This window comes from Trichechus manatus, unplaced genomic scaffold (genome assembly GCF_000243295.1).
Source record: "Trichechus manatus latirostris isolate Lorelei unplaced genomic scaffold, TriManLat1.0 scaffold00283, whole genome shotgun sequence".
Lineage (NCBI taxonomy): Eukaryota > Metazoa > Chordata > Mammalia > Sirenia > Trichechidae > Trichechus > Trichechus manatus.
The window spans coordinates 189,473-215,089 of NW_004444219.1; the positions used below are offsets into that span (position 1 = coordinate 189,473).

General features: G+C 36.3%; 1 protein-coding gene across 13 annotated transcripts in view; it reads left to right on the forward strand.

Annotated features, from left to right (window-relative positions):
- Positions 1 to 25,617, forward strand: part of SENP6 (SUMO specific peptidase 6) — a 140,392-nt gene that overhangs the window by 32,477 nt on the left and 82,298 nt on the right. For 10 of the 13 annotated variants that reach the window (XR_002822916.1, XM_023725069.1, XM_023725068.1 and 7 more), the window contains one exon: positions 1,277 to 1,297. The exons of 2 other annotated variants lie outside the window; for them this stretch is intronic. Coding sequence is in view for 9 of the 11 variants with exons in the window: in XM_023725069.1 (XP_023580837.1) it covers positions 1,277 to 1,297 (21 nt within the window). In the remaining 2 variants the exon portion in view is untranslated. The remainder of the gene's footprint in view (positions 1 to 1,276; positions 1,298 to 25,617) is intronic. One more of the 13 variants, XM_023725063.1, reaches the window with a different exon arrangement.

Below are 25,617 nucleotides of genomic sequence, written 5' to 3' on the forward strand. Positions count from 1 at the left end.
TTTTTTTTTTTTTTTGCTTATTTTTCTTCCTGACTCTCTTGATTTATTGGGAAGAACCAAACTTGTTTCTTTTACCTTTTCTATGTCCTCTACCTCTTCCCTTTCCTCTCTACAGGTGAGTTTAAAAAACAATAAACTTGAACGTTTTAAACTTTTCACTCCTTGGGTATAGGAGTATAGACTTGAGAGTGGCTAGATTAGATATTAATACCTGACTTTTGGTTTTCATTTTATTTTTCTGAAAATATAGCTTCATAAGAAATAAAGATATAGGGTAAGATAGAGTTTTGTTTCACTTTAACAGAGATGTGACAGGAGTCTCATTTTTCTGTCATTTGTATAGCATAGCTCTTTTGTTTTTTTTTTTTTACAAACTATTTGCATTTATTTTGAAAGCAAACGTAAAATTTCAAATTAATGAAAAGTGTTTTTTTAATGTGTTTCTTTTGAATGTTATACATATAAAAGTAAGTTACAGATTTACTTTTTCTTAGTTTACCAGGATTAATTTTTTACTAGTTGTACTCCACATCATAGGAATACAAGAATTAATATGGGAACTCAGGGATTTTGTCAATTGCGCTTTGCTTATAGTTACTTCTGAATATTTAATTGTTTTTAATAGAGGAATAATTATAGGATGTGAATCTTGTTTTATTCTGTACTGAGAGTTTATATAATTTTATTCTTGAGTAATTGATGCTAGTAGCCTTTTAGCTTTTCATAAACTTTGGAGAAGGGTGAAACTTTTATAATTTGGACTTGTGGTAAGAGGCCATGATTTCAAACTTCAGGCGTTTTCTTATGTCCCAAACATTTGTTTAATCTAAGACTTTTCTGCAAAAGTTTCAGCCTTTAATTTTTTTTTTTTCCCTTACTCAAAAGCAAGTAATCATACCTGATAATAGGATTGGAAACGCTAAAAATTTACTGTTTTATAGTTAAAATTTAGTAACCACTAAAAATTTAAAATGTTTTATAGTTAAATAAAGCCTTTCAAGGATCTTTCCTATTTTTATACATTTTTTTTTCTTCCTGTTAAATGTGTTAAGAGGAAGATTATTTAAATATAAACTTTTGTGTATTGACAAAAATTGAAACACAGTGTATATATTTGACAAGATTTAAAATATTGTATATAACGTGTATATAATGTCTTTAAAACAAATTGATCACATTATAGTTATATCTTATTGACTGCTGTTACTAAAGCTACAATGATATAGCAACAATGAGGTCTTGCCTCTTACTTTTTTTTTCTTTTTCATGTTTTAAGCAGTCTGGACCGAAAAGAAAGGTAAGCTTAATATTGATGAAATTAGAGTATGGATATAGCGGTAAAATAGCAGATTCTTGATTATTTATATGCTTTGAAAAAATATTGAATTAGCGTTCATCATTAAAGCTTATTAGTTATTTTAGTATAAGGAAACATTAATAGCATGATCTTTGGGGTATGTGGTAGTGTATCAGCATAATTCTCAATATACATTTTCAATGAATGGTTATATATTTATACTGATGTGATTACTTTTCCTTAAAAATGGAATGTTTCAATGTCTTAGTACAATTGCTGTCAGTTACATTATCAAATCTCACTTGATATATTTCAGTGATGATAATACTTATATTTTTACACCTCAGTAGCTTCGAATTAAATACTTTAAACATCAAACATATTCCTATTCTGAAATAAAAATTCATAGCAGAATTTTATGATCCACTTTTCTGTTTTTCACTATTTGTTTTGTAGTAACATTGACAGACACTTAGTCCTTTAGGAAAAATGTTAAATAATATAAATGTCATGGAAAAGGTTTTTAAGAACACATGTATCTATGAATAGTGAAATGATGTGATTTTTATAATGTAAGAGTCCATAAGAATAGCTTCTCTAAACCCATTGATATGCATACAGAATTTTTTTAATATATGTATGTGTTCTTTTGGCTAAGTTTCATTAACAGCCTTTCTGGTACTTTTATGAAATTGGTGAATGTCAAAAGAAAGGGCATTCTATATATTTTTTTCAATTCTATAATTTAAACTCTGTAATTTTGTTTAAAGACATAGAGGTAAAAGGACAACATACAATATTTTAAGAAGTGCATATATTCCATCTTCATAAACACCAGGTTTCTAAAATATAAAGATGATCCTTCCAACAAAAGATGTAGGTATATTTTATAATTACGAAATAACTTGTTGTGAGTTGTGGTTGAGTCAACTGTGACTCATGGCAACCTCGTATACAACAGAATGAAATGTTACACAATCCTGAGTCATCCTCACAATTGCCAGCATGTTCAAGTCCGTTGTGGCAGCTATTGTGCCAATTCATGTCACCCAGGGTTGGCCTCACCCTGTACTTCATCAGACATAATGTCCTCCTCTGGCAGTTAATCTGTTCTGATGATGTGTCCAAAGCAAGGGAGTTGTGCCCAACTTGCTTTGGACAATGTTCTATTGTGATCCATAAGATTTTCATTGGCTAATTTTCAGAAGTAGATCACTAGGCGTTTCTTTCTAGTCTGTTTTAGTCTGGAAGCTCCACTGAAACCTGTCTACCATGGGTGACCCTGCTGGTATTTGAAATACTGGTGGCATAGCTTGTAGCATCATAGCAACACACAAACTACCACAATACGACAAGCCTTACATATTTTAAATGAATGGATTATGCAAATGTTTTACTGCCTATTTTGTGGGAGAGAAAAAGTATTTTCCCTTTTTGTTATCTTACCATCTTACTAAATCATTATTTTTCGTATCATATACTCATTTTTTTATCTTTAATTTTTAACTCGTTATTTCCTTTTTTAGTAAAAACATTAATATATTTTTAATAAAACTTAGAAAATACACACTGAGTAACTCTTTGTACAATTATATGTGTGAAACAGACTTTTGTTTTATCTAAGTAAACAAATTCTTTCCAGTATGCTATAGTAGATAAAATCTAGGTACTGATATGTTGTCAGAATAATAGATCTTAGATTATTTACTTGTTCACAATAGCCTTGGAGGATTTATACTGATTTTTCCACTATTTTAGCTCCTTATGCATGTTTCTATGGTGTAAATTTATTCATTGATACATAGAACAGTGCCTATATGTGCCAGGCACTCTTGTCGGAGCAGAGAGAAATCCCTACCCTTTTGGAGCTTACCTTCTTGTTGGAATAATACTGAAGCAGGAGTCAGAAGATAGAGAATTGAGTAACCAGCATAACCAGTGGGCATACTACTTGCTATAACATGGGGATAGTAATATTTGCCCAATTTTAAAGGAGATTTATGAGGACAAATGAGATAGTTATTTAAAACTGGCTTAGACATTATAATAAATTTGAGCTTGCTGTAATAATAAATATCGAAATTCAATCTTTTGTACTGAGATTACCTGAAGGGACTTTAAAGCTCTTGAAAATTGAAAATGAAGCAGCAATTGTTTATAAAAGACCTTGTAAGGAAAACATACAAGTGCTTTATTCGGCAGCTTATTTACTGTAAGGCTGAACTTAGCCCATTCATCCTTTGAATCCTTACCTAAAATTATTTTGTGTTAATTAGAGATAAACTGAGAAGAACTTTGGTGTTGGCAGTAGTTTTTACTTTTTTTTTTTTTTTTTTTTTAACATGAGCCCCTTTCTCCCCCCTTGGGGCACTGTTTGCGCAGTGGTTAAGAACTCAGCTGCTGACCAAAAGGTCAGCAGTTCTACTCCTTGGAAACTCTACGGGGCAGTTCTACTCAGTCGCATGGGGTCACTCACTGTGGGTCGGAATCAACTCAACAACGGGTTTCAACAGTAAACCACCTCTTTTTTTTCTGATCTTTGAAGAGTAATGGAAGATCTTTTATCTTTATCCCTTAATGCATGAGGGACTGTAAATCTTTGAACTAAATGATTTATTTATAGGAGATTGGTTTATCTAATAAGTAAAATGTGTTTACGGAAGGTTAATCTTTTCTAGTTTTTTTTTTTCCAATTGTAGTATATACTGAGCACAGTGAGGTATATTTTAAGCTTAAAACCCTGCTGAAATAAACAGTAATATTAAGATTCAGAGCTTGCAAACTTAAAAAAAAAAAATACTGCCAATTCTCTGTATTGTGGGATGACTTATGACAACTTGAATGACTCACATTCCTTTTTGATTTCATGGAGAAATTTTAGTTGTGAATACAGTGTGTGCATTAGCACCAGCAATATGGAATATATATAGTCTGATCTTAGAACTGTTATTTTTACATCCTGAATAATCTGTTGACTTATTATAAACCTGAACACACTGATTTTTGAATTAAAAACAATTTTTAATACATTTTTTTAATTGTAAAAAGTGCACATTATAAAGAATTTTCAAATAACAGAAAGGTACAAAAATGGAAAGAATACAATAAAATAACTAAAATGTTAGAAATATGTACTTGAAGGGTATGTTTGAAAAACAACCCAAACCCGTTGCCATTCAGTTGAATTCTGAGTCACAGCACAGTGGTTAAGAGCTCAGCTGCCAACCAAAAGTTTGGCAGTTCGAATCCACCAGTCGTTCCTTAGAAACCCTGTGGGGCAGGCAGTTCTACTCTGTCTTGTTAGGGTCTCTATGAAAAGCTCTCACAGGAGAAAATTATATTATTAGGATTTTAATGTATTTCTTTCCGATATTTTTTTTCTCCTACGTACTTTTTGACATATTTACACGTTAGGTCATAATGAAAATGTAGTTATGTATTCTGAATTTGACCCAACAGTATGTGCTGAGCATTTTTTCATGTCATTAAGTTGGCTTCTATTGGCTACATAATAGCTTGTTATGAAGATGTGCCAGATTTTTTTCTTCTTCTTTTTTTTTTTTTTTTAAACTGTTAGCCTGTTTCTGTCCTTCCCCCTCCCTCCCAGTACTTTATATAACACTTTGATGAACAACTTTGTATGTAAATCTCTAACTGCATCTCTTAGGATAAATCTCAAGAAAGGACTTCTTTGGGCTAAATTACAAATGTTTTAAATGCTCTTGATAAATACTGCTAAATTGTTTTGAGAGGGAAGGTACCAGTTTATCATAATACTGTCAGTTGCTGTCTCAGGATATCTAACAATAAAATTATGCTCATTTTTTTTTTAATTTTCATTTTTCCCATACAAAAATTTGTATATACGTTGTTATGTGACCCTAATTACTCTCCCCATACTGTGACAGCACACTCCTCCTTTCCACCCCTGATTCCACATGTCCATTTAGCCAGCTCCTAACCCTCTCTGCCTTCCCATCTCACCTCCGGACAGAAGCTGCCCGTTTAGTCTCTTGTATCTTCTTGAGCTAAGAGGCACACTCCTCACGAGTATCACTTAATGTCCTACAGTCCAGTCTAATCCCTGTTTGAAGAGTTGGCCTCGGATATTGTTTTAGTTCTGGGCTGATAGAGAATCCAGGGGCCATGCTCTCCAGGATTCCTCTAGTCTCAGTCAGACCATTAACTCTGGTCTTTTTACTAGAATTTGAGTTCCATACCCCACCTTTCTCCTGCTCCATCCGGGGCTCTCTGTTATGTTCCCTGTCAGGGCGGTCGTTGGTGGTAGCTGGGCACCATCTAGTTCTTCTGGTTACAGGCCGATCAAGTCTCTGGTTTATGTGGCCCTTTCTGTCTTTTGGGCTAATACTTTCCTTGTGTCTTTGGTGTTCTTCATTCTTCTTTACTCCAGGTGGTTGGGACCAATTGATGCATCATAGATGGCCACTAGCAACCTTTTAAGACCCCAGATGCCACTCACCAGAGTAGGATGCAGAACATTTTCTTAATAAGCTTTGTTATGCCAGTTGACCTAGATGTCCCCTGAAAGCATGGTCCCCAGACCCTACCCTTGCTACTCTGTCCCTTGAAGTGTTTGTATTGAGGAAACTTCTTAGCTTTGGTTTAATCCAGTTGTGCTGACTTCCCCTGTAGTGTGTGTTGTCCTCCCTTCACCTAAGAATTCTTATCTACTATCTAGTTAGTAAATAATCTTCCCCTTCCCTCCCCACCCTCGTAACCATCAAAGAATGTTTTCTTCTGTGCTTAAACCTTTTCTTGAGTTCTTATAATAATGGTCTTATACAATATTTGTCTTTCTGTGACTGACTAAATTGATTCAGCATAATGACATCCAGATTTTCTCCATGTTATAAGATGTTTCCCAGCATCATTGTTGTTTCATTATCGTTGTGTAGTATTTCATTGTGTAGATATACCATAACTTGTTTATCCATTTGTCCGTTGATGGAAACCTAGGTTTTTTCCATCTTTTTGCTGTTGTGAACAGTGCTGCAGTGAACATGGGTGTGCATATATCTATTCATGTGATGGCTCTTATTTCTCTAGGATATATTCCAAGGAGGAGGATAGCTGGATCGTATGTTACTTCTAGTTCTAGCTTTTTAAAGAAGCGCCAAATCAATTTCCAAAGTGGTTGTACCATTTTACATTCCCACCAACGGTGTATGACTGTTCAGTCTCTCCACAACCTCTCCAGCATTTATTATTTTGTGTTTTTTGGATTAATGCTAGCCTTGTTGGGGTGAGATGATATCTCATTACAGTTTTGATCTGCATTTCTCTAATGGCTAATGATCATGAGCATTTCTTAATGTGTCTGTTAGCCACCTGAAAATCTTCTGTGGAGAAGTGCCTGTTCATATTCTTTGCTCATTTTTTAATTGGGTTATTTGTCTTTTTGTTGCTTAGGTTTTGCAGTATCTTGTAGATTTTTAGAGATTAGTGCTGATCGGATTTGTAATAGCCAAAATTTTTTTCCCAGTCTGTAGGTTGTCTTTTGACTCATTTGGTGAAGTCTTTTGATGAGCATAAGTGTTTGATTTTTAGGAGCTCCCAGTTATCTAGTCTCTCTTCTGGTGCTTGTGCATTGTTACTTACGGTTCATATTGTGTTTATGCCATGTATTAGGGCTCCTAGCATTGTCCCTTCTTTATATTACATGATCTTTATCATTTTTTATTTTATATTTAAGTCTTTGATCAGTTTTGAGTTATTTTTTGTGCCTGATGTGAGGTATGGGTGTTGTTTCAGTTTTTTGCAGGTGGATATCCAGTTATGCCAGCACCACTTGTTAAAGAGACTGTCTTTTCCCCAATTAACGGACTTTGGGTCTTTGTCTAATATCAGCTGCTCATAGGTGGATGAATTTATGTCTGGGTTCTCAGTTCTGTTCCATTGGTCTGTGTATCTGTTGTGTACCAGTACCAGGCTGTTTTGACTACTGTGGTGGTATAATAGGTTCTAAAATCAAGTATTGTGAGACTTCCCACTTTGTTCTTCTTCTTGAGTAGTGCTTTACTTATTCAGGGCGTCTTCCCTTTCCGTACGAAGTTGGTGATTTGTTTCTCTATCTCATTAAAAATGCTGCTGGAATTTGGATTGGGATTGCATTGTATCTGTAGATTGCTTTGGGTAGAATTGACCTTTCCACAATGTTGAGTCCACCTATCCATGAGCAAGGTATGTTTTTCCATTTATGCAGGTCTCTTGGTTTTTTGCAGTAGTGTCTTGTAGTTTTCATTGTATAGGTCTTTTATGTCTCTGGTTAGATTTATTCCTAAGTATTTTGTCTTCTTGGGGGCTATTGTAAATGGTATTGATATGGTGATTTCCTCTTTGAGGTTCTTTTTGTTGGTGTAAAGGAGTCCAGCTGATTTTTGTATGTTTATCTTATATCCTGAAACTTTGCTGAAATCTTTTATTAGTTTCAGTAGTTGAAAATAAAATTATATTCAGATGATACTATTTTTTAAAAATTATGAGTGTCATCTGAAACCTTAGCAATAGTAAGAGTTGAGCAAGATGGTAGGCTATAGGATTAAGAGTATTAATATTTTTCTTCATTTCAGCTCTAACCAATTGGAGCATATGTTGGAAAGACCAAAATCTCATTCACAGTAGCAACTAAAATTAAATACTTAGTAATAAAATTAATAATGTTAATAAATTATCTAAAGAACCTAATTGGAGGCATGTATTACGTTCCTAGTTGGTAAAAAGACTTCAAGTTGTTTGATGCTGGTGCTTCTTAAAGTGAATTTAATGTAGTTCTAATCAGAATCTCAGTGACTTTGTTGTTCTAAGAAATTTGACCAGTTGATTCTAAAGTTTATTTAGAAGAATAAATATTTGAGAAGAACAGGAGACTTATTTTTGAAGAAGAATAATTGAGGGAGGAGAAGAATGACTTGTCTTGCACATAGTAAAACACACTGTAAAGAAAATAGTAATTAAACATGGAAACTCTGAAAAAAATTAGTGAGACAGTAAAGAGATTAAAACTCATTCAGTTTACCCAGTCAATAAATGTAAACAGCCCTAGAGTGCCTTTCAAATGCCTGAGTTAGGACATTTTACATCAGCTGACAGTATTTAAATTACTGTACGATAGCTCTGCATGGTGACCAGTGATTCACTTTTGACAGGATTTTCATCCTTTTACAGCAGTGTTTGTATAGTTGTTTGACCTGGTAAATACACTTCTGATTGCATAATGGTTTTTAGATTTATACTTTTATTCATTCTAAATATTTATTTAATGCCTACTATGTTCTCGGTATAAGCATACTGTGATGAATAAGACAGACAGGATTCCTCTATTCCTGTAGCTGGGGCAGACTGATGGGGCAAAGACTGATAATGAACAAGTAAAACATGAAATAATAAGTTCTGTGTAGAGACATATAATTGGCTGATGTGATAGACAGTGGCAATGTGGTTTTTATTTTTCAGGTTGGGTGTTCAGAGAAACTCTTAACTACAAAGCTAACATTTAACCATAGTCTAAATGAGAAGGAGTCAGCCATACCAAATGCCAAGATCATAGGGATGGCTTTTCCAGATAGGAAAAAGGTGAAACTAAGATACTAATGCAAAAATGAATGAGTTTGGCATGTTCAAAGAGCAGAAAGAAGGGTCACTATGGCCAGAGCATGGGAGACAAGGAGGAGAATGTTATGAGGTGGATTTGGAGAAATCATCTAGGCCTAGCTCATAAAAGAACTTGTTAAATAATATGAAGAGTTAGGATTTATATTAGTGCAATAGAAGCTTTGGAGTATTTTAGCCAGGGAAGTTTTGGTACCTTATAAATATTTGAGATTTTCAAAAATAATTTCTTATACATGAGTTATTATTTGGTACAATTGAAAACAAGTTAATAGTATTTAATTAAGACTAAACATGTTCTACTTTCTAAACAGACATGATGGTGGGAAGGAATATTAATAATAGTCTGTAACTAAGTATTCAGAACTATCCCAGCAAAGTGTAGGAGTTGGGGAGGTACAAAGGAGAAGTAAAAGCATTCTTTTTTTTATTTTAATCGTACTTCAGGTAAAGGTTTACAGAACAAATAGTTTCTCATGAAACAGAAGTACATATGTTGTTTTATGACATTGGTTAACAACCCCACAACATATCAAGCCTCTAACTTCTCAAACTTTTTTTTTTTTTTTGGTGAAAATACACATAACCAAAGATACACCATTTCAAAAATTTCTACCTGCACAGTTCAGTGACATTGACTACGCTCTTCGAATTGTGCTGCTATTCTCACTTAAGATGAAGGCTTACAGAACAAAATAGTTTCTCATTTAACAGTTACTACAAATGTTGCCCTATGACAATAGTTAACAATCTCACAACACATCAACAATATCCTTACTCAACCTTGGGTTCCCTATCACCAGCTTCCTTCTCCCCTTCTGCTTTCTGGCCCTTGTCACTGGACTCCTGTACCTCGTTAGTCTTGTTTGGTTTTACGGGGCTGTCCACTCCCAGGCTGAACAGTGAACCTCAGAGGTAACTTCACCACTGAGCTAAAATGGTGTCTGGGGGTCATACTCTCAGGGTTTCTCCAGTCTCCTTTAGGCCAGTAAATCTGGTCTTAAAAACAATCTTAAATGCCTTTTTTGGCAAGGGGGAGGGTGATGGGAGCGTGGGTGGGGAGAACAGGGAATAGGGAAGGCTAGGAGGGTCGCTGTGCATTGGACTCAACTCGACGACAATGGGTATGACAACGAGTAGGATGGGGAAGTTAAAGATTTTGAATTTCTCATCCATTATGGTGTGTGCAATAGAACATCTTGTTGGTATCTTGATAACGTGTTAACACAACATGGTCAATGGGTTGGTAATATGGGTTGAGAGTGGGAAGGCAGTTATATGTTAAACTAACTAGACCAAAAAAATAATAATTTGTGCAAACTGGCAAAATTAGGGGAAAAAGGAAACAATGTAAAACAATAGTAACAAAAATATAAAAAACTAATAAAGTAAGGTGTAAGGAAAAAATGATGTCTGGCACCTCTTATAATAGTTATCACAGGTTGAATATGTCTAGTAAAAGTTAAACTGTCAACTTTAATTAAATGCAATAAACTGTATTGTTGGAGCCCTGGTGGCACAGTGGTTAAGTGCTTGACTGCAAACTGAAAGGTTAGCAGTTTGAACCCACCTGCTGCTCTGCAGGAGAAAAGTGTGGCAGACTGCTTCCATAAAGGTTTACAGCCTTGGAAACCTATGGGACAGTTCTCCTCTGTCCTACAGGGTCGTATGAGTCAGAATCAACTCGATGGCAATGGGTTGTACTGTATCATTTACAAGAATCAGACATAAAAAATAACAATTTGAAATTAAAGGGATGTGCAGAGCCAAAAGAGAAATGCCAGTGAGAAGAAAGCGTGTGGAATTTTAATAACAGCTGGAATTAAGGGTTATAAGCACTAAACAAGATAAAGGAACACAGTTTGTTATGGGCACAGTTAATACGAATATAGCAGCTTAATGTGTGAAGCTCCCTAAAATACTTAAAATGCAAGGAGTTCTTGGTTAGAATACAGTTGTGGAAGTTTTTTTTGTGTGTGTTTGTGGTAAAAATATATATAACAACACATTTGCTAATTCAACATTTTTTATATATATATAATTCAGTGACATTGATTATGCAATCTGGGAGATTTTAGTATATCTATTTTAAAATCAAACTGATTTGCCACATGACCCAGCAGTCCCAATCCTAGATATAGACTTGGAAGAAATGAAGGCGGGAACACAAAAAGAAACCTGTACGTTAGTGTACATTGCAGCAGTATTCACAATAGCCAAAAGGTAGAAGGAACCTAAATGTCCATCAACAGATAAATGAGTAAACAAAATGTAATGTATACATACAATAGAATATTACATAGCCAGAAAGAGAAATGAAGCCCTCGTGCATACTATGCGTGGATGAACCTTGAAAACACCATGCTGAGTGAAATAAGTCAGTTGCAAAATGGTAAATACTGTAAGATCTCGCTTACATAAAATAGGCAAATAGAAGCCAATGCTTCGTGGTTACCAAGGATGGGAGAGTGGGAAAGGGAGAGTTACTGTGTAAGGGGAACTGAGTTTATTTTGTTGATGGAATAATTCAGAAAACTTAGAACTCACTGATAAACCAAGTTGATTCTGACTCATAGTAGCAACCCTGTAGGACAGAGTAGAACTGCCCCATAGGGTTTCCAAGGATGTAAATCTTTTTTTTTTTTTTTCTTTTTTTAAAAGCAAAAAGGAAGTTTTATTCAGCATATATTCAAAAGGGCACAAGTGGGAAGCAGACAAGCATACTACTTGAGCTAATGTCTGCCTGAATCCAAGGAATGTTACAGAACAGACAAGAATGGGAAAATGGACAAGCATGCTGCCAGAGACATGTCTGTCCGAGTCCAAGGAATATTACAAAACAGACAAAAGTAGGAAAACAGACAAGCATGCTACCAGAGCCATGTCTGTCTGAGTCCAAGGAAATATTACAGAATAGACAAGAATGGGAAAACTCACAAGCATGCTGCTAGAGCCATGTCTGTCCAAGTCCAAGGAACATTACAGAGTCATCACTATATGTTAACATTACAAATGGGCAGAACCACTGAAAGCTTTACCTTTTCACAGATTAGCTAGAAACTGCTAAATCTCTGTGATTCTACATTTTGAATTGTCTTTCATAACAATTATTGGTACAGGTTTCAGTAATGACAGTCAGGAGGGTCTTTTTTGGTCCAACAAATCTTACTATTCACTAAAGGCTAATAAACAAAGATAAGAGTGGAAAGTATGTTGGTCTTCTGTGTTGTTTATGATTTGTTTATGTGAAAGGTTCCCTAGAAGATGTTTTCCAAGATTTTCCTAGCTATTGTCGTTATACCTCAGGGCCCAGTTAATGTATCCTCGTGAGTCCTTGTGAGTCCAGTTGCAGCTGGGTCACATTCTAGTACAAGGAATAATGGCTCCAATATTATCTGCTAAATCATTCCCTCCTTTTGAGCAGAGATTGGAAATAACACATCGATGATCAATACTTGGACTTAGTCGGGCTCCTAGATGGCACCCATGGCAAGCTCTTTAAACTCATGGTGCTGGTTTTTCACCGGATACCATCTGGTTCTTCACCACAAAGCTGTAACTCTTTACTGAGGCAGACTGCCACATCTTTCTCCTGCAGAGTGGCTGTGGGTTCGAACCATTGACCTTTTAATTAGCAGTCGCGTTCTTAACCGCTATGCCACCAGGGATCCTTCAATTCAGAAAAGGATAGTAATAATGATTATATAGCATGAAGAATGTAATCAGTGTCACTGAATAATACATATATAAGTTGTTGGTTCTGCATGTTTCATGGTGTCTTTTTACCACAATAAAAAAAAATTAGACTAGTATTTAAAAAAATTAGTTTGGAATAATAGATTTGAACTGTAAAATGAATACATTTGATTTATTTTACAGATATTTCTTTTTTAATCAGAGCAATAGAAAGATTTTTTTAAAAAGAGATATCATTAAACAAATCAAAGCCAAAAAAAATCCTAGCAACCAGATCCTAGATGCCTAGGGTTGGGGCAGGGAAAAGGGCATGATGATCATGGAGCATCTTGTAGTGCCAGAATGCATGCAGATACTCAAAAAACAAAACGATGAAGTCATGTCAAACGACCCCCAGAACCAACTGAAAGCTCCCACCGTCCAAAACAAACAGTTGAACCCAAAGTATAAAATAGATATCTGTGAATTCATACATATATAAACAAATGATTGTATAAATAAATCATTTATTTATTGAACTATTTAAGACATCTTAAAATAAATCCTTTTACTACAGTGCTGGATTCCATCTGGTAATAAGATTTTACAAGCTACATAAAATGAATTAGAGGAAAAAGGACAACTCTTTCTTGCAGAAGGGTTCCAAATAATATGTATACATACTTTCCTCTTAAGGCAATGTGGGCTGGACTTAGTTACTTGCTTCCAAAGAATAGATCTTGGGAAGGGGAAAACAGTAAATTTTGAGTGGACACTAATAACTAAATAGTGAAGGTTAACATCACCATTGGTAAGTCATGTTGATATCATGTACCCCTCCTTCTCATATTAAAACACAAAAAAACTGTTGCCTTTGTGTTGATTCTGACTTACAGCTACCCTGTAAGTCAGAGTAGAACTGCCCTACAGTGTTTCCAAGGAGCAGCTGGTAGATTAGAACTGCTGACTTTTGGTTAGCAACTCAGGTATTAACCACTGTGCCACCAGGGCTCCCTTCCCATATTACATGTTAAGGAAGACACTTTAGAGGCGAGGCGAAGCAAAGATGGTGAAGTAGTCAGACACTTCCTGTGGTCCCTCTTGCAACAGAGACCAAAAAAAACAAGTGAATCAGTTACAATTATACGTGACAGTCTAGGAGCCCTGAACATCAAAGGCAAAGTTTAGGAATCAGACTGAGTGGCAGGAGGAGGGAGAGACTGTTCAGAAGCCACAAGGAGTTGTCAGAACTGACCTGGCGGCAGCCGGCACCCGTCAGGCTGGATTGGCTGGCACACGTAGTGAGGCAAGCAGTGGCACTCGGAAGGCGTTTTCTACATCGGAGGAGACCAAGCAGCAGAGAGTCTACTCAGGCCTCTAGAATCTGTAAAAATTGGCACTCAGTCAGCAAAATATAAGTACATGCATCTGACCTACTGTGCAGATCAGTAAACACCCCTTTTGGGAAAAATCTCTCTCCCACTTACCTGCCTCCTCCCTGTTCTGCACCAGGTAGGTTTCAGCAATTGCCAAGTTGCCTGGGCCAGAAGTAGGACCCGTCACACACCCTGAACCATTCTCCTGGCCTTGGAGAGGGAACAAATTAGCAAACAGGAAAAAATAATCTGCCAGCTCCCCTACGCCAGGAACTCAGGGTGGGCACAGCTCCTTTGCCTAGGCACAGGCGTAAGGGGTCCACGGACTTTGAATGCCTTTCTCCCCTGCATAGACCTGGTAGGCCCATTTCAACAGCGTAGGCGCTCATTACAGTACAACAGGGTATATACTTGAAGCTTAACTTCAGCTGTATCAGCTATATGGTGAAGTGGCAGGTTCATGACATTTGACATGGCTCTGCTCATTAAGCAGGGTCTTCACCTACCCGCATCAGGGGCCTGAGGACTAGTGTTCCACCCACGCCACCTAGCCACCTGTGACAGGGGTGTAAGAATAAGTAGTGCCTCCTAGTTCTTAGAGCCAACAGAATTAGGTGCAGTAGTTTGGCTGCAAAACCCACCCACCTATGTGCTCTAGGGAACAATGACACGCTTTCCTCCCAGACACTCGGGCTGCTGTCAGCCCCCTGCCTTACTCAGTGTGTGACTCCCTACTGCAACCAGGTACCTGTGCCAACGCCAGTCACCCCTGCCTGACTAGGACTGTAGGTGAGAGTCTGCACCAAACACTTGGTGAACGACTGCATGGACACCTGAGCTGAATCCATACAAGAAAAGTAAACAGATTACTGGGCTCACCTAGTGAAAGATGTGACCACCTGGTGACAGGTCATTGAAGCTTCAAAGCCACCAATAATCAGACTAGCTCACATGAGCAGCCTGTTTTCAGCATATCAAAACAAGAAGCTAGGACACAGTAAGCAAACAAAATGAATATAACTTATTGATGGCTCAGAGATAGCAGTCAATATCAAATCACATAAAGAGGCAGACTGTGATGGCTTCAGCAAGTTCCCAAAACAAGAAATTTTCCGGAGGAAAAGAATGTCTTGGAATTACTGGAGGTAGAATACAAAAGATTAATATACAGAGCTCTTCAAGAGATCAGTAAGGAGATCAGGCAAAACACAGAAGAAGCCAAGGAACACACAAAGCAATAGAGGAACTTCAGAAGGTTAGAGAAGAGCATAATGACAAATTTAACAGGCTGCAAGAATCCATAGAGAGACAGCAAACAAATCCAGAAGATTAATTATAAAATTTCAGAATTAGACAATTCAGTAGAAAGTCATACAAGCAGAATTGAGGCAGTGAAAGTCAGAATTATTGAGATTGAAGATAAAGCACTTGACACCAACTTATTTGAGGAAAAATCAGGTAAAGGGATTAAAAAAAATGAAGAAACCGTAAGAATTATGTGGGACTCTTATCAAGAGGAATGACCTATGAGTGATTGGAATATCAGAACGAGGGGAATAACAGAAAATAGAGAATTGTTGAAGATTTGTTGGCATAAAACTTCCCTGATATCATGAAAGATGACAAGATACCTATCCATGATGCTCATCGAACCCCACATAAGGTAGATCCCAAAAGAAAGTCACCAAGACATAATCAAACTTGCCAAAACCAAAGATAAAGTTAGAATTTTAAGAGCAGCTAGGGATTAAACGAAAAGTCATCTGCATATGAGAGTCAATAAGACTATGCTTGGACTACTTAGCAGAAACTATGCAGGCAAGAAGACAATAGGATGACATATGTACAGCTTTGAAGGAAAAAAACTGGCAACCAAGAATTATATATCCAGCAAAACTGTTTCTCAAATATGATGGCAAAATTAGGGCATTTCCAGATAAACACAGGTTTAGGAAATTTGCAAAAAGCAAACCAAAATTATAAGGAATACTAAGGGAGTCATCCAGTTAGAAAATCAGTAACATCAGGTAACAACCCAAGACTGGAACACAGGACTGAGCAACCAGATATCAGCCCAGATAGAGAAGTCACAAAGATAAATTCAAAGCTAAAACACTGAAAATAGGGAAACAGATGTCAACATGTAACAGATGACAACATTAAAACAAAAAAGAGTGACTAAGAAATGTAGTCATCGTTCTTTCATATGGGGAGGAAGTCAAGGCAATATAAAGTAATAAAATACTGGTTTAAGCGTAGTAAAATACGAGTAAATATTAAGATAACCACAAAGGAAATTAACATTTCTGCACATCAAAATAAACAAAAACATGAGGACTCAGCGAATACAGAATCAACAACAATGAAAAAGATGAAAAGAAAATGCATAAAAATGACTCAGCACAGAAAATTAAATGGAACAATGAAATTGTCAACAAAACAAAGACATCAAAATGACAGCACTAAACTCATACCTATCAATAATTACGCTGAATATAAATGAACTAAGTGTACCAATAAAGAGATGGAGTACGAGAATGGATAAAAAACACGATCCATTTATATGCTTCTACAAGAGACACGCCTTAGACTTAAAGACAGAAACTAAAACTCAAAGGATGGAAAAAATATATCAAGCAAACAACACAAAAAACAGGAATGGCAATATTAATCTCTGACAAAATAGATTTTAAAGTGAAATCCACCACAAAGGATAAGGAAGGACACTATATAATGATTATAAAGGGTTGGTATATTCGGAGGACATAACTATAATAAATATGCACCCAACCACAGGGCTCCAAAATATAGAAACTTTAACAGCATTGAAAAGAGGGATAGACACCTCCACAATAATAGTAGGAGACTTCAACACACTACTTTCGGTGAAGGACAGTACATCCAGAAAGAAGCTCAATAAAGACACGGAAGATTTAAATGCCGCAATCAACCAACTTGTCCTCATAGACGTATACAAAACGCTCCACTCAACAGCAGACAAGTATTCTTTCTTTTTGAACCCACATGGAATATTCTCCAGATTAGACTACATATTAGGCTATAAAGCAAGCCTTAACAGAATCCAAAAAAAAAAAAACCCTGGCCTAGACGGTTTCACTGGAGAATTCTTCCAAACTTTCAGAGAAGAGTTAACACCACTACTAATAACGGTATTTCAGAGTATGGAAAAGGATCGTATACTCCCAAAGTTGTTCTGTAAAGCCAGCATAACACTGATAACAAAACCAGGTAAAGACACCACAAAAAAAAAAAAAAAAATTATAGACCAACATCCCTCATGAACATAGAGGTAAAAATTCTCATCAAACTTCTAGCCGATAGAATTCAACGACATACGAAAAAAACATAATTCACCATGACTAAGTGGGATTTATACCAGTTATGCAGGGATGGTTCAGCATTAAAAAACAGTCAATGTAATATAATCCATCACATAAATAAAAGGACAAGAACCACATGATCTTATCAATTGATGCAGAAGAGGCCTTTGACAAAGTCCAACACCCATTCAGGATGAAAACTCTCAGCAAAATTGGAATAGAAGGAAAATTTCTCAACATAATTAAGGGCATTTGTACAAAGCCAACAGCCAACATCATCCTAAATGGAGAGGGTTTGAAAGAATCAACAAAATCGACAAACCACTGGCCAGACTGCTGAAACAAAAACAGGAGAGGATGCAAATAACCCAAATAAGAAATGAAATGGGTGGCATTACAGCAGATCCAAATGAAATAAAAAGGATCATAACAGAACATTATGAAAAACTATACTCCAACAAATTTGAAAACCTAGAGGAAATGGATGAATTTCTAGAAACACACTACCTACCCAAACTACAACAAAGTGATGTTGAAAATCTGAACAGACCCATAACAAGAGAAGAGATTGAAAAGGTAACCCAACCAAAAAAAGCCCTGGCCCAGATGGCTTCACTGGAGAATTCTACAAAACATTTACAGAAGAGCTTGTACCAGTACTACTCAAACTATTTCAGAACATAGAAAAGGAAGCAACACTTCCGAATTCATTCTATGAAGCCAGCATAATGCTGATACCAAAACCAGGCAAAGACGCCACAAAAAAAATTACAGACCAATATGTGTCATGAATATAGATCCAAAAATTCTCAGCAAAACTCTAGCCAATATAATTCAGCATCATATCAAAAAAATAATACACCATGTCCAAGTAGATTCATACCAGGTATGCAAGGATGGTTCAAAATTAGAAAATCAATCAGCATAATCCACCACATAAAGGAAAGGAAAAGAATCACATGATCATCTCAATTGATGCAGAAAAGACATTCGACAAAGTTCAACAGCCATTCCTGATAAAATTTCTCAATAAGATAGGTATAGAAGGGAAATTTCTCGATATAATTTAGGGCATCTATGCAAAACCAACAGCCAACATTCTTAATGGAGAGAGGCTGAAAACATTCCCCTAGAGAAGAGGAACAAGACAAGGATGTCCTTTATCACCACTCCAATGACATTTTTTTAATGAGATGGAGAAACAAATCACCAACTTCACATGGAAGGGAATAGGCCCCAGATAAGTAAAGCATTACTGAAGGACAGCAAAGTGGGGAGGCCTCACACTATCTGACTTTAGAAACTATTACACCGCCACAGTAGTCGGAACAGCCTGTTAAAGGTACAACAATGGATACGTAGACCACTGGAACAGAGTTGAAAATCCAGATGTAAATTCATCCATCTTTGAGCAGCTGATGTTTTGACAAAGGCCCAAAGTCTGTTAATTGGGGAAAAGACAGTCTCTTTAACAAATGACTCTGGCATAACTGGATATCCATCTGCACAAAACTGAAACGACCCATACCTCACACCATGTACAAAAACTAACTCAAAATGGATCAAAGACCTAAATATAAAATCTGAAACGATGAAGATCATGGAAGAAAAAATAGAGACAACACTAGAACTCCTAATACATGGTATAAACAGAATACAAACCATAAGTAGCAGTGCACAACCACCAGAAGAGAAACTAGGTAACTGCGAGCTCCTAAAAATCAAACACTTGTACTCATCAAAAGAGTAAAAAGACAACCTACAGACTGGGAAAAAATTTTTGGCTGTGACAAATCCAGTCAGCGTCTGATCTCTAAAATCTGTAATATACTGCAAAACCTCAACGACAAGAAGACAACCCAATTAAAAAATGGGCAAAGGATATGAACAGGCACTTTGCCAGCAAAGACATTCAGGCGGCTAACAGACGCATGAGGAAGCACTCACGATCATTAGCCATTAGAAAAATGCAAATCAGAAGTACAATGAGACACCATCTCACCCCAGCAAGGCTAGCATTAATCTGAAAAACCCAAAATATTAAATGTTGGAGAGGTTGTAGACTGATTGGAATGTTTATACACTCCTGATGAGTGTAAAATAGCTTGACAACCTTGGAAATCATTTTGATAGTTCCTTAAAAAGCTAGAAATAGAATTACCATACAATCCAGCATTCCTGCTCCTTGGAATATATCCTAGAGAAATAAGAACCATCACACAAATAGATACATGCACACCCATGTTCATTGGAGCACTGTTTATGATAGCAAAAAGATGGAATCAACCTAGGTGCCCCTTAACAGACGAATGGATTAACAAATCATGGTATATTCATAAATGGAATATTATGCAATAGTAAAGAACATCAGTGAATCTATGAAACATCTTACAACATGGAAGAATCTGGAAGGCATTATGCTGAGTGAATTTATTCAGTCGCAAAAGGACAAATATTGTATAAGACCACTATTATAAGAACTCAAGAAAAGGTTTGAACACAGAAGAAAACATTCTTTGATAGTTAATGAGGGTTGGAAGGGCGGAAGAGGGGTGTTCACCAACTAGATAGTAGATACGAGTTAGGTGCTGGGAAGGACAACACACACTACAGGAGACGTCTGCACAAGTGGACTGAACCAAAGCTAAGAAGTTTCCTGAATACAACCAAACACTTCGAGGGACAGAGTAGCAGGGGTGTAGGTCTAGGACCAGGGTTTCAGGAAACATCTAGGTCAGTTGTCATAACAAAGATTATTAGGAAAATATTCTGCATCCCAGTTTGGTGAGCGGTGGCTGCGGTCTTAAAAGGTAGCGAGCGGCCATCTAAGATGCATCAAGTGTTCCTAACCCACCTGGACTAGAGGAGAATGAAGACCACCAAGGACACAAGGAAAATATTAGCCTAAGAGACGAAAGGGCCACATAAACCAGAGACTTCATCAGTCTTAGACCAGAAGAACTAGATGGTGCCCAGCTACCACCAGTGACTGCTCTGATAGGGAACACAACAGAGAGTCCCTGACAGAGCAGGAGAAAAGTGTTGTGCAGAACTCAAATTATAGTTAAAAACAAAAAAACAGATTTAATGGTTTGTGTGAGACTGGAGGGACCTCTGGAAGACGACATGGTCCCTGGACTCTCTGGTAGCCCAAACTAAAACCATTCCCAAAGCCAACTCTTCAGACAAAGGTTAGAGTGAATTATGGAACATGAAACAATACTCATGAAGAGTATGCTTCTTAGCTCAAGGAGATACATGAGACTGAATGGGCACCTCCTGTCCAGAGTGGAGATGAGAAGGCAGAGAGGGTCAGGAACTGGTTGAATGGATATGGGAAATCCAGGGTGGAAAGGAGGAGTGTGCTGTCACAGTATAGGGAGAGCAACTAGGGTCTAATCTAACAGTGTGTGTATAAATTTGCGTATGAATAACTGACTTGAATTGTAAACTTCCATTTAAAGCACAATAAGAAAAGAAAGACACTTCACTTCTTTGATATTCTTCCCCCACAACCTCATTCTAATCATGAGGAAAACAGACAGAGTGAGATTTAGGGATATACTACAAAATACCTGACCATTTGTCAAAAATGTTAAGATCAGGAAAAACTGAGGAATTAGTTAAGAGTAGTCTGCCAGTGTTTATTTCCTAGTTTTGATATCATGGTAATGTGAATCGTTAACATTAGGAGAAACTGGGTAAGTATCTAAGGGAACTCGGAATTATGTTTGCCACTTTTCTGCTAATTTGAAATTATTCCAAAATAAAGCTCATTTAAAAAAAGAAAGAAAGAAATAAAGTAAGCTGGGGCCTGTTTAACCTTTAAACAACAGAGCATTCAAATAATATTTTAACAGTTCTGAACAGAGGAAGATAAAAAAGGTCTGCAACTCATTTTATGCAGCTTGTGAAATCTGTATTACCAAAATGGCAATCCAAAGTTGTATCAAAAGTGGAGTCTATTTCAAGATTGCTAGAATGGTTTAAGACTTGTCATTTTAATCATAGTTTATGATTCCTGTCTTTCAGCTTTATGGTATATGAGAACTAAAACTCGTAATAGCATCAGCATTCATTTTCCTAAGATAAATGCAAAGGTCAATGTTATTTCCTGGAGAATGATTAATAGGCCAGAGGTTATGAACAATCTAATGGAAGTAATTTTTGAGTAGAGAGAACTTGGGAGGGAGCCTCTGGGAGATCGAGGACCTGGGCTTCAATCTTGGTACTTTGTAACTCTTTGATCTACATCTACAGATGGTGCTTGGTAATTGTGATCTCCAGTGAGCCATGTCATTTCTGTTCTTAACAACTGTGGCATTCAAATAAGGCAAAGGATGCAGAAAGTTCTAATATGGTATCTTATATAAGCAGGCACTGAACAATTTATTCATTTATATATTCTTTAAAGGAAAGAGTAGGTTGAAGCCTGATAGTGAGGATTCTTAAATGCCAAGATAAAGAATTATGGTTCAGTTGAAGTAGGCAACACCAGAACTGCTATAAAAGACTTTCCTAGATGGGCAGGACACAATTCACAGAAACTACTGGGCAAATAGTGCCCCCTGGAGTTTGATCCTCAGTAACCTGCCAGTTTTTTGTGTTTTTATTTTTTTCGTTTTAAACAGAGTCTAGGAGTTGTTTATTTTGTGTGAAATGAAGAATCCTATCAGAGAAATCAGGAAGGAGATTCTTATAATGGCTCTAGAAACAGTAAAGTGATGGTCTGTGTGGTCCTGTTGAGGAAAAGATAGATAAATTAATGAAATATTAGATAACTGGAAATTCTATTTCTTTTGGTTAGAAATTTTTCAATAGAATAGGCCTAGGATACTCTACCTTTAGTATTACCAGCTTTCTTGAAGTTATTGTAATGTCTGTTCTTTTGCTTAAGACATTTGTTTTTATACTTTTTTTCTTATGAGTAATCTCATGATAAAAGAATTTCACAGCTTAGTACCAGAGACGTATAGGGACTTGATAGTCTAATGGTTTTGAGAACAACAGTTATTCTATAGGACATGTGAAAGTCTACCTTAAGGTTTAGTCTCTTATGGTTTTTTTCTTTTTCATTTAATTGCTGTTTCTCTTCTTGATCCTGAAAGTTGGCAACTTTATTAATAGGAGTGTTTTTGAGGGAAAAGACGGATTTTTTTTTCACACTTAGGAATTTCAGGGTTTTTATTATTGTCTTTCAAACTGTAGTAGTAGGTCACCAGTCTTTTTGAAGGGTTTTAACCCAAATTTTTTCTGGCTCATTATTCCAATCTCATTTCTGGTGACTGTTGCTAAATGAGTTGTTTGATAAAACAGAAAATGTTTGTTACTTTGCATGTGTTTCCCAGAACCATGATGGACGAGTACAGGTTACAAAATTAACGAAGAAAAGTTTAAAACTTTGCATATTTAAAGTATTGGTGGTGTGATCATGCAGTTAAGTAGGACTCATCCGTATAGTTGGTTTAAAGATACAGATTTAATGATATTCAGTGGTCAGATGAATTGAGGAAATGTATTTCTGAAGGTTAGGTTGTAAATTGCATGTTTTTATACTTTCCAGTTTTATATTGGTAGACTTTTTAGCTATTCATAAGTATTATAAGATTTGTTCATAATAATTAACAATTTGGTTTTTCCCCCCTTGATGGTGAATTTGCTAACATGATATATTATTAGGATCATTCCTATTTCAGAATACAGAATACATCTATATTTTAAGAATATAAATGATTTTTATTTTCAGAAATGCTTGTATATTAAAAGTCAAAGGCCCAAAGGGCAAGGGACCCCCAAATAGCTAAAGCAATCTTGAAGAATAAAGTAGAAGGACTCGCATTTTCTGATTCCAAAACATACTATAAAGCTACAGGAATTAAAACAGCCTGGTACTGGTATAATAGACATATTGATCAATGGAATAGAACGGAGAGTACAGAAATAAATCCACACATCTGTGGTCAGCTGCTTTTTAACAAGGGTGCTAAGTCCATTCAATGAGGAAGGAAGAATCTCTTCAACAGATGGTGCGGGGAAGATTGGATTTCCACGTGCAGAAAAATGAATCAGGATCCATGCCTCACATCGTACACAAAAATCATTTCAAAATGGATCAAGGACCTAAATGTGTAAACTAAAACCATAAAATTCTGTAGAAGAAAATGTAAGGGCGAGGCTGTGGGACCTAGTTTTTAATGATGGACTGTCAGATATGACACAAAAGCATGAGCAACAAAAGGCAAAATAGAGGGGAATTCATAAAAATTAAATACTTTTGTTCATCAAAGGACTTTATCAAAAAGTGAAAAGACAACCTACAGATGGGTAGAAAATTTTTGGGAGCCATACATCCGATAAGGGTCTAATATCCAAAGTATGTAAAATACTTCTAGAACTTAGCACCAAAAAATGAACAACCTAATCAAAACATGGGCAAAGAACTTGAACAGACGTTTCACCAAAGAGGATATTCAGATTGCCAACAAGCACGTGAAAAGATGCTCACCATCGTTGTTGTGTGCCACTGAGTCAATTCCAACTTATAGTGACCCTATATGACAGAGTAGAACTGCCCCGTAGGGATTCCTAGGCTGTATTCTGTGGGGGCAGATTGCCAGGTTGTTTCTCTCACAGAGCCACTGGGTGGATTTGAACTGCCAACCTTTCGGTTAGCCATCAGGGAGATGCAGATCAAAATCACAGTGAGATATCACCTCACCCCTATCAGAATGGCAATGATAGGAAAAAAAAAATAGGTGTTGGCAAAGTTGTGGAGAAACTGGAACCCTCATCCATTGCTTGTGGGAATGTAAAATGGTACAGCTGCTGTTGAAAACAGTTTGGCAGTTCCTCAAAAAGTTGGACATAGAACTACCATATGGCCCACCAATCCCAATCGTAGATATATACCCAGATAAAGTGAAAGCAGACACACAAACAGAAACCTGTACACTAGTGTTTGTTGCAGCACTATTCACAATAGTGAAAAGGTGGAAAGTACCTAAATGTCCATCAACAGATAAATGGATAAACAAAATGTGATATATAACACACAATGGAATATTACTCAGCCAGAAAGAGGAAGTCCTCAGGCATGCCACAACACAAATGAACCTTGAAAATGTTTACTGAGTGAAATAATTCACTTGCAAAATGACAAATACTGTATGATCTCATTTATATGAGATTAACAAATACATAAAAACTAAAGATTATTAGTAGTTCAGGGGTGGGAGGGAGAAGAAAAGAGAGTTTTTGCTTAGGACCATTGAGTTTATATTAATGGTGGTGGAATAATTTGGAAAAGGGGAGAATGATTTCACAACATGAAGAATGTAATGAGTGTCACTGAGTTGTACAGGTAGCAAATGTTGGGAAAAATTTAAAGCCCCTTATATATTAAGTGTTAAAAAAAAAAAAATCATAGAAATGGGCATCTGTCATAAAGCAACACAAATAGCCGAGTGTCCTTCCCTGTTTTATTTTTGCAAAGGTTTAACATTTCACTTTAAGGTTTTATTTCAGTAAGCATATATGTAGAAAAGGTGATTAGTCTGAGTCTTCTGAGTTCAGTGAGATAGTTATTAAGAACCTGAAAATCATCTCATTACAAACATTTGGAAATCTGTATGAGGAAACAAAAGTTCTTTGAAGTATATGGTGAGCTTGAAAAGGAAGGAAGGAAGAAAAGAGAAGGCCCTGGTGGCCAGAAAAGAAACTCAAAATGGTTGGTGAGCACATGAGCAATGCTGTGACCAATAGCTGCAATCTATGTGGATTCAAAGGGAGGCAGGATTGGTGGAAGAATATCAGTCCCAGGAACCCTGCTTAGGCCTATGGAGTTTTTTCTAAAACTTCTACACAAAACACAAGCCCTCAGAAGGAAAAAAATCAGCCACCTGCAGAGAAAGATGACAGATGGCAAGGGAAGCTTCTTTGCCTCTGCTTTGTTTGGGGAGGGGAGTGAGGGATACCCACTAAAAAATTAAACCCTAGGCTTGAGCTTCATTCCAGTTTGGAGTTTGAAATTTTAGTATATAGTAATGGGACCCTCAAGCACAAAATTAATATAAAAATTGATTTTAGATTACCTAACAAAATTTTTAAAAATAATAGTTACGGCTGTAGGATTCTTTTACTTCCCTTATCAAACCAATACTACTTTAATCCTGAAATTTATTATTCTTGTATTAAATAAAGTATGCTTTTATTTTTGCAGTTTATTCATTATAATAAAAATTTAAAAACAGACTTGTCAGGTGTCATCAAGTCAGTTTTCACTCATAGTGACCCTGTGTAC